At 42.7% G+C, this 12,839-nt stretch overlaps 1 protein-coding gene across 1 annotated transcript in view; it reads left to right on the plus strand.

Annotated features, from left to right (window-relative positions):
• Positions 1–5,051: 5,051 nt before the first annotated feature.
• Psmd11 (proteasome 26S subunit, non-ATPase 11) overlaps positions 5,052–12,839 on the plus strand; it is a 44,176-nt gene continuing 36,388 nt past the window's right edge. Inside the window, exons 1-2 of the mRNA XM_033763094.1 lie at positions 5,052–5,064; positions 5,572–5,583. Coding sequence (XP_033618985.1) covers positions 5,052–5,064; positions 5,572–5,583 — 25 coding nt within the window. The remainder of the gene's footprint in view (positions 5,065–5,571; positions 5,584–12,839) is intronic.

The raw sequence follows: 12,839 nt of genomic DNA on the forward strand, positions 1-12,839 counted from the left end.
GCAAGCAGCAGAACCACTGAGCTAAATCCCCGGCCCTACAAAACAGTAGATAAACTTTATCTATGTGTGAGAAGAGTGGTGGGAAAGAAAAATAAATCTTAGCAGAAATTAACAGGTCAATAGGTTTAATTATTGACATTTTTATTTTTTGAGACAGTCTCGATAAGCAGTTTAGGCTGGCATTAAACTGGACAGTGAGCCTCCTGCCTCAGCCTTCCAAGTGCTGGGATTACAGATATGTGCCACCATACCAAGGCATAACTACTTATTTTTTCGTGATAAAAATCTAAACGTTTGGGGCAGGGGATTTAGTTCTTTGGCACTGCACCTGACTTGCAAGCCCAAGGATCTGAGTTCATTCCCTGGTACCCTCCCCCAATCTAAAAGTTTAAACCAACAGTTCTCAAATGTGTTGGCCTTAGGATCCTCTTATGCTCTTGAAGATTAAGCTTTGGTGGCACAGAGTATAATCCCAACGCATCGGAGATGAAGTTAGAAGGACAGGGTCTCTAGTCCAGACTGGGCAACTTTTTTTTTTCTATGGAGTTAATTGGTACATTTTTAAAAGTATACGTTACAGTTGCATTCATCATTGGGTTCTTGTATCTTTACATGACATGTCTTGGTTCTTATTTTTTTCCCTATGCTCCTGCAGACTGGGCAACTTAGTGACTTCAATCCTGTCTAATGGTACCGGGGATTGGAATTCAGGCCCTTGCACTTGCAAGACAGGCGGCGGAACCACTGAGCTAGATCCCTGGTCCCCAGAAAAATTTTTTAAGGGCAAAGGTATGTAGCTCAGTGAGAAGATCCTGCATTAAATTCTTAATACCAAAAAATTTAAAAAGTTAAGAATTAAATTAAAAAAAGTTTTTAAATAGGCTGGCAGCCAGGGATTTAGCTCAGTTGCACTGCACCTCCCTGGCAAATGCAAGGTCCTGAGTTTGATCCCCAGTACTGAAAAAATAAATAGGGCCAAGGATTTAGCTCAGTGTGAAGGCCTTGGGTTTAATCCTTACTGCTGCAGAAAATAATAAAAAATTGAGGCCCCAAAGAACTTTTGTTTACATGAACTTTATCAGTATTTATCATTTTAGCAACTAATAGTAACACTTCAGACATTGGGCTGGGGATGTAGCTCAGTGGAAGAATGATTACCTAGCATGTTACAACCTTGAGTCCATCCAATCCACAGCCCTCCTAAAAAAAACTTTTTCATTTACTAATAAACCCAGTACAAATGAACATAAAAGTGAAGAATATTTTCCCAGAGAAATGCTTCTGAAGGTCTGTGTGATTCAGGCTGAGGTTAAATTTGCAGTGATTCTCCCTACCTCAGCCTCAAGAGTGCTGGCATTACAGGTATGTTCCACCCCATCTGGCTCCCCGCCTCCTGTTTGTTTGTTTTTTTGAGACAAGTGCTCACTATGTACTTCAGGCTGGCCCTGAACTCACTAGGTAGCCCAAATTGTCTTGAATTTGTGGTGTAGGATTACAGGTGTGAACCACCATGCCTGGCTCCCTCCCTTCTAATGGGGATTGCACCCAGGGCTTTTACATAGAGCTATATATCCCCAGTCCTTTTGCAGTTTTTATTTTGAGAAAGATCTCCCTAAATCATTAAATTGCTCAAACTGAGTTTAAACTTGCAATCTTCTTGCTTCAGCTCCCAGAGTGCTGGGTTTACAAGATAAGATACCATGCCCAGTTAAATATATCCCTTTAAAGTCAAGAGGCTGGCACATGCCTATAATCCCAGCACTTGGGGGCCTATGGCAAGAAGATCACTGCAAGTTCAAGGCTAGGGTCAGGGATGTAGCTCGGCACCACTGCACCTGTCTGGCAAGTACAAGACCAGCCTGGGCTACCTAGTGAGTTCAACGCCAACCTGAACTACACAGCAAGACCCTCTCCCAAAAATCAAAATATAAAGTAAAATCAAGAGTAACTACAAAACAAAATCTATAGTTGTGAAACACATAGCTTGATGGAAGAGCAAAGAGAATAAATAGAAAATGCTATATTATCTAGAGTAACTATACCATTATGATGATTTGGAGCAGATTCTAACCTAGAAGATTAGTCTATCATACTGGATTTTTAAAAATCCATCTGTGTTCATCCAGGAAAGTCGGTATATTACAATCATCTAAGCACTCTGAGAGTCTAAGCCAGGATCACAAGTTCAAGATGAGCCCGGGCAACTTAAGAGATTTAGTGAGACCCTGTCTCAAAATTTAACAACCAAAAGAGGCAATCTCCCCTGAAAACAAAAGCCCACCAGAAAACCACACAAACACACACTGGGTATGTAGCTGAGTGAAAAGTTTCAATCTCGATTACTGCAAATAAAAAGTACTAATAGGTACAAAAGTAAGAACTGTCATATGCAGAGGAGGTCTGTGTTGAATATTCAGTAGAATTCCTATTTAAGCTGTTAAAAAGTTCAACAAGGTGTCTTATTATATAAAGATTAGCACCCCACCCCAAACTTGCAGTTGAACTCAGGGCTTTCACACTGAGGTGTGTCCATCCCCTCCCCTTTTTTTTTGAGACAGGGTCTTGCTAAGTTGTCTAAACTGGGCTTGAACTTGTGACCCTCTTAGCTTCCCAGTGTGCCACTATGTCTGGGTCTAGGATGATAATTTATGGTAGAAAACAAAGCATGTCAAATTTATCTTGAGACATTTTCTCCACTTGATCAAGAGTTTGTAGCTCTCTGGGGTGTAAATGTTTTGTATTTTTCCATTTCTTATTATAGAGAATGGCAAGTTATATTACATCCCCTCTATAAAAATATTTTTTGGTACCAGGGATCAACTCAGGACCTTTTGCTTTGGAGGTAGGCAGCAGAAACAATGAACTAGTGCCTGACTCTTAAGCAAAATATTTTAAGTAACTCAACAAAGTTGCTCTGATCAATAAGAAATGTATTTTTATGTCATATGTCTCATTTACTTATTTATTTGGCAGAATCTCACTATATAGTTCATGCTGGCCTTGAACTCACTGTGGAGCCCAGGCTGGCCTCAAACTCATGGTGATCTTCCTACTTTGATCTCATAGGTGCTGGGATCACAGGCATGGGTCACCACACGAAGCGCTCTTTTTTTTTTTTTTTTTTTTTTTTTTTTTTTTTAAAGGCTCTCACTAAGTCACTTAATTGCCCATTTTGAGCTCTCAGTCCTTGTGTTTCAGCCTCCCAGAGTGCTGGGTTTACCATCATATTCAACTCTTTTTCAAGGCCATTTTATTTTATTTTTATTTTTATTTTTTGGTACCAGGAATCAAACTTGGGTCCTTGCACTTGCGAGGCAGGCGCTGTAATCATTGATCTAAATCCCTGGGCCTCAGGCAATTTTATTTGCTTTTTGCATTTTTTTCTTTTTTCTTTTTTCTTTTTTTTTTTTGAGATAGGGTCTCACTATGTAGTTGAGACTGACCTGGAACTCACTATGAGCCCAGGCTGGTCTCGAACTCACAGTGATCCTCCTGCGTTAGCCTCCTGAGTACTGTGATCACAGGCATATGCCAGCACGCCTGGCTCAAGGCAATTTTTTAACACTTTGTTTTCAGTGGGAAACCAGTAGAAGCTTATCCATAAAGCAAATGTAATCATAAAAATAAATGTGAAGGAGCCAGGAATTTAGCTCAGTGGTTCTGCCACCTGCTTCGCAAGTGCAAGGTCCCAAGTTCGATCCCTGGTACCAAAAATAAATAAATAAAAATGTGAGGAAACCTACATATCTACTCTTGCCTTCTTGCATATATATTTTTTTGGGGGGTACTGGGGATTGAACTTGGGACTTGTCACTTGCGAGACAGGCAGCAGAACCACTGAGGTAAATCCCCAGCACTTTTCTCTCATTTTTAAAAAAGAAAGGTAGGGGGCTGGGGATTTAGCTCAGTGGCTCTGCCACCTGCTCCCCGGCACCATAAATAAATAAATAAATACATAAATAAATAAATTAATAAATAATAAATAAATAAATAAATAAATTTAAATAAGTAAGAAAGAAAGAAAGAAAAAGAAAGAAAGAAAGAAAGATAGGGGCTGGGGATGTAGCTCGGTGGCACCGCACAACACCTGCCTGGCAAGTGCAAGGTCCTGAATTTGATCCCTGATACTGAAAAAAAAGAAAAAGAAAAAGCATGTCAGCCATTTAAAAACACATAATTACACCACACTGAATCTTTTCTCCTGATGTAATAGGAAGGAAGGGAACATGTCATAATATTCCAAAAATGGCAAGTGTGATATGGGTTGTAGGAATAGGACTGGATAACTGAAAGTTCTTAGGAACTGAGGTAGCCTTTTCCGGGACACTCCTGCTTCTTATTTTGCAGAGTTTTGTTTGTTTGTTTTATCACCTTTTCTGTTTAATTCTAAGTGACAGGTTTTTTTTTGGTGGGGGTACCAGGGATCGAACTCGGGCCTTTGCACTTGTGAGGCAGGCAGCACAACCACTGAGCAAACCCCCGGCCCCTAAGTGACAGATTTTATTTCAATTCCTTTGGCAGACTTAATTTCTTAGATTGATCCAGCTAATGTTTCCAAGTTTCAGTGTGAAACCAGTAGGACCTATAAGATAGGACCTATAAACCTGGTGTGGTAGCACACGCTGGTGGTCCCAGCACTTGGGAAGCCAAGGCAGGAAGAATCACTGTGAGTTTGAAGCCAGCCTGGTCTACGTAACGGGTTTAAAACCGACCTGAACTACATAGCAAGACCCTGTTTTAAAACCAAAGGGTTGGGTGTAGTACTTGTAAAATCAAGGTCAACTGGTTGGTTGGTGACAGCTCCTCCACTCCTACCTCATCTAATCTGGAGTGTCTAAGATGAAAAAGTTCATGTACTATAGGACACAGACATTTAGAACAGCAGATATTTGTATATGTGCTGATGAAGCGAGCACTAGAACAGCAGACATTTGTGACAGGACAGCTACTAGCACTTGCCTAACTACTATTGAGTGTTTGCCATGTGCAAGCCACTATTGCAGGAGTGAAGACTATAATTGCAAACAAGATTAACAAAATCACCAGGCATGATGGTGCACACCTGTAATCCAAGCACTCAGTAGGCTGAGCCAGGAGAATCACCACAACACCAGCCTGGGTTCCATAGTGAGTTCAAGGCCAGCCTGAACGACATACTGAGACCCTCTATCAACAAAACAAAACGAAAGGCTGGTGTGGTAGCACATGCCTGTAATCCCAGCACTCAGGAGGCTGAGGTAGGAGGATCAGCACAAGTTCAAGGCCAGCCTTGGCTCCACAGTGCGTTTAAAGGCCAGTCTGAACTAAATAGTGAGACCTTGTTTCAAAAATAAAATGTTAGGGCTGGGGATTTAGCTGAGTGGTGCCGCTGCCTGCCTCACAAGTACAAGGACCTGCGTTTAATCCCCAGTACCTAAAAAATAAAAAAATGAATGAGACCACTGCAATATTTTGTAGGGAGATGAGCTTTAAAAGAGTGAAATAGCCAGGCGTGGTGGCACACACCTGTAATCCCAGCACTCGGGAGGCTGAGGCTGAAGGATCGCTATGAGTTTGAGACCAGCCTGGGCTACATAGTTCCAGGTCAGTTTCAACTAAGTAGTGAGACTCTGTCTGAAAAAAAAAAAAAAAAAAAAAAAAATGAAATAAGATGACAGACTGCATTCAATGTTAAGAAGGAAATAAGCAGAGTGATGTGATGGCTAATGAATTGACAGGCATAAGAGGTTATTTCTAATTAGGTGGCACAGAATACCTCTCTGTGGTAATGACCTTTAGACTGAAACTGGAGGGGAAATATAAAGGCTTTGAGGTAGAAAAGAGTGTGGCCAGTTTGAGGAGGACAGGATGACAAAAGAGAAGGAAAGGAAAGGAGTCAGCTGAGGGGGAGAGCAACGAAGGAAGGGGCAGAGTGATCGGAATTGAATTTGTGGACCACAGGAAAGCATTAAACACTTGAAAATGGGCCGGGGAGTTAGCTCAGTGGTGCTGCTGCCTGTCTCACAAGCACAAGTCCTGAGCTTGATCCCTGGTACCAAAATAAATGAAAGAAAAAAAGTCCACCTCTTAACTACCTAACACTAATTTTTAAAAAAAGTTCAAATGGACAAGCAATGGCACGACAACTGTAAGAGGATGGGTGGGAAATTCCAGTGATGTTGAGAATGTCACATTTACAGTCTACTTAAATTTAGGGACATTGGTTACCTGTCGGTGTAGCCAATGATAGGTGACTACTAAGTAGTGATACCTTCTTAGTATCGTATAGTGACAATTCTATACAGAAAGAAAATAATGTTTATTCACTGTGTCCCGTATTATCTCATATTTTTTTTCCAGTACTGGGGAATGAACTCATGGCCTTCACACTGAGTTATACCCTTAGCCCTTTATTACACTTTACTTTGAGACATGGTGTTGCTGAGTCATGAAATTGTTCAAATTGGGTTTGACCTTGAAAGTGTCCTATCTCAACCTACAATGTTGGGATTATAGTCATGTGCCATCTTGTCTGGCTTATAAAATAATGTTTATTCACCGTGTCCCGTATTATCTCATATTTTTTTTTCCAGTACTGGGGAATGAACTCATGGCCTTCACACTGAGTTATACCCTTAGCCCTTTATTACACTTTACTTTGAGACATGGTGTTGCTGAGTCATGAAATTGTTCAAATTGGGTTTGACCTTGAAAGTGTCCTATCTCAACCTACAATGTTGGGATTATAGTCATGTGCCATCTTGTCTGGCTTGTCTTATACCCTTACAACAACCAGTTTTATTATCCCTATTTTTCTGAAGACCCCCCCCCAAATCAGAGAAATAAAACTCTTATTAGCTACTAAAAGACTGGCCTGAAAATTGAAAGCAAATGAGTGACTGAAAAGCCTCTACCGTTTTGTTTTGTTTTTTTTGTTTGTTTTTTTTTTGGTACTGGGGATTGAACTTGGGTCCTTGCGCTTGCGAGATAGGCCACCGAACGGCTGAGCTAAATCCCCGGCCCTGCCTCTGTTTTTTTGGTATGATGATACAATTTGAAATAGTAAGAAAAAGGTATAGGTTACAGATCATTCTCTTGGACTTGATGTGAAAAAGGGATGAGAAAGATGATTAGTGTAATCAACCAGTCCTCTATGTCTCTTGATCTCCCAGGAGCTCTCTTTGTAGCTCTCAACAGAAGGAACAGTGAAAGCTGGTGAGTATGGGATTACTCTTCAATCACAATTTTAAAAGATTTTAAAGGAGATAATGCAGAAATGGTAACCCTGCTGGGGGTGGTGGCGCACACCTGTAATCCCAGCACTCGGGAGGCTGAGGGAGGAGGATCGCTGAGTTTGAGGACACCCTGGGCTACACAGAGTTCAAGGCTAGCCTGAACTATATAGCGAGACTTTTTCTCAGAAAGCAAAGAACAAATAACCGGTAACCCAGAGGAATTTTTTTTGTTTTTTTTTGTACCAGGAATGGAACTGAGGAATTTTGGCTTGCCAGGCAGGCACGGTGTCACTAACTTAAATCCCCGGCAATTTTTCTTTTCTCAGTACAAGAATTGAACATAGGACTTTGTGCTTGCCAATCAGGCACAGCACTGCTCATCTACATCCCTGGCCTGAGGGACATTTTCAAGAGAAAAAGCTAAATTAAGTGGTTGGGGAATAGAGGAAACAGTTTAGGAATTGTGTTGGTTAACTGGTGAGTCAGCTTGACTGGGCTAAGGAATGCCCATACAGATAGTAAGACATTATGTCTGAGTGTATCTGGATGTTTCCAGAAAAGACTAGGCAGACTAAAGAAAATAGCTCTCTCCAGTGTGGAAAAGCATCACCCAGTCCATTGAGGGCCTGCATAGAAGAAAAAGGCAGAGGAAAGGTGAATTGATGGTCTGCTTGAGCTCAGATATTTCCTCCTGCCCAGGACATCAGGGCTCCTAGTGCTTAGGATTTCGTACTCAGACTAGGATGTATACCATTAAGCCCTGATTCTCAGACATTCAGACTGAATTCCGTCATTGGTTTTCCTGATTTTTCAGTTTGTAGATGGTACATCAAGGGACTTATCAGCCTCCACAACCATGTGAACAAATTCCTATGCTCTTTTGTATCTATCCACCTACCTATTTATCTACTGTTGGTTCTGTTTCTCCAGCAAACCTTGACTAATAATACAAGTGTCTCGGAAACTGAGCAGGTGATGGTACCATAATAAATATTGCTTTCGTTTGAATGTGTGGCGTCCCAAATTCTGAAAACCTAATCACCACCAATGTGATGGTATTAGGAGTTGGGGCCTTTGGGAACTGTTAGCAATTTCTGACTCTAGAATGGATCCTTTCTTTCTCTTAGAATTGTAAAACCAATAACATGACCAAGCACCTATTGGGAAAGGGTACTGTTCTTGGTCAAGAATAGAGAAGTGGGACATAAATTCTCAAACCAGCTTCCCAACCCATTAAGGGGGTGGCCGTAGAGGGTAAAAGAAATAAGAACCTAATAAAGGGGAGAAATGCTGTATTCACCTATTTTCTGGGAATGGGCAGAGATTTTTCCCAGAATTTGGATACCACCTCTTTTTGCTTCTTTTAGGGTTCTTTTTGGTACTGGGGATTGAACTCGGGTCCTTGCGCTTGCAAGGCAGGCCACCAAACCACTGAGCTAAATCCCCATCCCTTGGTGTTCTTTCTGGTCTTGACAGTGGTAACTGTCGATTGTCGGGGCGCTGTCATTTAGCATGCAAATGTGATTATAATTTTTTTGTTTACTTCACCTTTTGGGGGGGTATTTTTGAGACAGTGTCTGTCATGCTATCTCGCTGTGTAGTTCAGGCTGGCCTTGAACTTACTAGGTAGCCCAGGTTGGTCCCAAACTCATGGAAGTCCTCCTGCATCAGCCTCCTGAGGTAGTCCTATGCCACCACGCCTGGCTGTAATTATACTGAAGTTGAGTCTGGCAGTCACTCTGCCAGCTGAAGAGGGATTTCTGACTTAGAGGCATCTTGTCCTCAAAAATAAAACTGGGGCAGGGTAGAAATTTAGGTGAGTCAAGTAGGCGGTACAAGATGAAGGCAGGGAAACAGATCACAATGGGTAACTTTTCGTGAATGGGGTTAATACCACCCAGTTATCTTCTTCCTTTCTCCATGTGAGTACACAAACAGAAGGTGCCATTTATGGACTAGAAAGCAGGTTCTCAACAGACACAATCTGCCAGTACCTCCAGATCTGTGAGAAATTATGTATGTATGTATGTATGTATGTATGTATGTATAGACAGTCTCCTCCTGTAGTCCAGGTTGGTCTTGAACTTGCTCTGTAGCCCAGGATGGCCTCAAACTCACGATCCTCCTGCCTCAGCCTCCGAAGTACTAGGATTACAGGCATACGCCACCATACTGTTTTATAAACTATCCAGTCTATAGTAATTTCTTTTCCCAAAAGAACTGAAGATATATTGACGGATTTGAAGGGGGTACAAATTATATCCATGCTCTGTTGGATCTTCATTCCTCTGGGAACCACCGTGGGCCAATCGCAACCTCTCTCCCCTTCTCCGTCTTTGTTTTTGGTACCGGGGATTGAACTTGGGACCTTGCCCTTGTGAGGCAAGGCAGCAGCACCACTGAGACAAATCCCTGGCCCCCTCCTCTGTCTTGTAAGAGAAGAGTTCCTCCTGTGTAGCTCAGGCTACTCTAGAATTCCTGGACTCAAGCTGTCCTCCTTCCCCAGCCTCCTGAGTAGCTGAGAGGACAGCACGCATGGCCTACTCAGCTGCCTAAATCCATGTCAGTTGTAGTGATTGAAAGTCCAGTCTAGCTTAAATCAAAATTTAAGTTTCATATCTAATTTAAAGCTTCTCCTGTCTCACAGACATTTAAAAATGTGGTTTATTTTACATTTTTACACTTTATTATATTTCATTTTGCTGTTTCTGGGTCTTCTCGTGGCAGGGGTAGTTTTGAGGAGGCAGAGAAGTATAAGAGGTGAAGGCCAGGCATAGTGACTTGCATGCCTGGGAGGCTGAGGCAGGAGGATTGCTATGAGTTCAGTCCAGCCTGTGCTACATAGTGAATTTAAAACCATTCCGAACTACATAGCAAGACCCTGCCTTATAAAACAAACCAAAAAACCACCTCTTACATGACTGATGACATAGGAGGTAGAAACCAGTATGGTTACTTCTTACAGGCAACATTTATGGAGGCCCTCTACCTAGGTCTTGAGATCCCTCATGTAACTGCCTCCTGAAGTCTATGCTCTAGTTGGTATTACTGGGTCTTCTCCCTCTGGCAGGTGAACCTGTTGAGTAGTCCTTTCAGGAAGATCCTAGATACAGGCCAGGCATAATAGCACATGCCTGTGACTCCAGTGCTCTGGGAGGCTGAGGCAGGAGGGTCATAAATTCAAGCCCAACCTAGTCAAGTTCGAAAAAAATCTGGAGTTAAAGAGTCTCCATACCAGTACACCAATACAAATGCCCTAAATCCATTCCCAGTACTGTTAAAAAAAAAAATGGTGGCAGACGACTGTAATCCCAGCGCTCAGGAGCTGAGGCAGCAGGATTGCTGTGAGCATCAGCAATTGCTTAATGCCAGCCTGAACTACATATTGAAATTCTGTCTCAAAAACAAAAAACAACCTAAAAAATCTAAAGAGACAAAAGAAGATCCTGGGTAACCTATCTTTCTAGCATCCTTTATTCATCGTGAGTCTTGCCATACCAAACTCAGGTGTTGGGGGTTGACCCATTACTGCCCTTGTCCCTGTCCTATTGTAGTGTGGACCAGCTTCCCAAGTTTAAAATTGTGCAGGCAAGAAGTGGATAACTATCTTTACATACACATTCAAAGGTCCCAAACTGGAGAGTCATGTCTAGTTCACCTACAAACCTGCCCATGGTGGTTGCACAGGATGGGCTTAGTCCACATGGCTCACTAGCGGAGGAAGACCTCAGAGATACTCACCTTTTGTATTACCCCCTTTGTAGTGAGGTGAGCATGCTGTCCTGTGATATCTTCTAACGAATTCCTTTTGACTTTTTCTGTCCCCCTGAATGCGGCTGGAGATAGGTAAAGGATCTAGTAACTTTTTCTATTTTTTTGTTTTTTGGCCATAGTGGGAATTGAACCAAGGGCATTTGCACTGAGGTACACACACACACACACACACACACACACACACACACACACATTTAAATTTTGAGACAAGATTTTGCTAAGTTGCTGTATTGCGCAAGTTGGGCTCGCATTTGTGACTCTCCTACCTCTGCCTCTCGGAGATCTTGGATTACAAGCATGCAGCACCATAATCTCCTCTCTCGTTCCTCCGGAGCTGTAGTTGTGTCTCCATGGTAGAGTGCTTTCCTAGCATGCTTGAAATCCTGGCTTAGTCCTTACTACTGACACCACCATGCCAAACACAGGTATACCAAACCATTTTGTTACATTATCATGAATTGCACACCAGATTTAAAAGGGAAGATTTCCTTCCTTTCTTCCACCTTTCCTTCCTTTTAACAGGGTCTTACTATGTAGTTCAGGCTGTCTTTGAACCCACTGTTAGCCTTGAACTTGTGATCTTCCTGCCTCAGCCTCCCAAGTGCTGGGACAAAAGGCATTTGTCACCATGCCTGGCTGAAAGGACCAGTCTTACACTGACTTTCATGGAATTTCACAGTAGGGAGAATTTTAGAAGCCATTTATTCCAACTCCCCAACAAAGTCAGGAATCAGACGGCAGTGTTATCCTGTGTTTATTTGAACACACAGGAATGACCAACACATTCCCTGTTAGTTCTCAGCTCTATCAACCACTGTTTGAACTTCACTGAACCACTTAAACCCCTATTACAAGGGAGTAAATAACACATTCTTCAGAGAACATTGTCAGAGGATGGTCAGTATTTCCCACCCGGGGAAAGGTCCTCTTTGTATCAAAACCTGTTTTTTCTTTTTTTGAGCTGTGGAGTTGGTGTGACACTTCCGTATGGACCCCAAGAAGTAAGTATATTTATTTATTTATTGCTTGCGGAACTGGGATTGAACCCAGGGCTTTTTAGATTTTGAGAGAAGATCTCCCTGAGTCCATAAATTGCCCAGGCTGGGCACAAAGCGATACTCTTACCGTAGCCTCCCGGAGTACTGAGATTATTGGCGTGTGCCGCCACACCGGGCTCCCAGAAGTATTTACTGAGTGAATGCATTTATTTATTTTTTAGTATTATGATTATTTTTTGTTATCGGGGAATCGAACTGGGGTCCTTGCACTTGCGAGTCAGGCGGCGGAACCACGGAGCTAAATCTCCAGCCCGAGTGAATGCATTTTATAACATGCACATCGTCCCAAGATTGAATAGGTTTCTTGGGGAGTTTTTCTGACACTGCTGGGTTGAATCAAAGGCTAGCTAAAAGCTAGAAAGAGCTCAAGCAAGGCAAGTGTTAAGACATTTGAATGGTGCTAGTCCTTGTCTCAAACCAAGAACTTGATTAAGTTATTGTCCTGAAGGAATAGTTAAATGTGAAAGCCAAGAAAGCCCAGTTGCTTTCACTGAATATTTAGCTGAGTGCTCAAACACTCCTCTCCAAGAGTCAAGAGTTCAGGGTCTTTTATTGGGGTGGGTGGGGACTAAGCCTTGGTCATTGTTCGTTGCGAGTCGCCGCTAGGCGGTGCTGGGGAGCTTGCAGCCCACCGCGAGGCCCTCCGCTCTCCCTCTGGCCCGCTCCTCCGACCGGCAGAGAGACTACAACTCCCGGGGTGCCCTGGGAAGGGAGGCGGGCCCCCGGGGGAGGGACGCGAGGGCGGGTTTTCCGGGTGTGTATTTCCGGCGTCGGCGGCCGCGGCCGGGGACGG

The sequence above is a fragment of the Fukomys damarensis genome, unplaced genomic scaffold (assembly GCF_012274545.1).
Source record: "Fukomys damarensis isolate Sample0158 unplaced genomic scaffold, DMR_v1.0_HiC HiC_scaffold_13, whole genome shotgun sequence".
Lineage (NCBI taxonomy): Eukaryota > Metazoa > Chordata > Mammalia > Rodentia > Bathyergidae > Fukomys > Fukomys damarensis.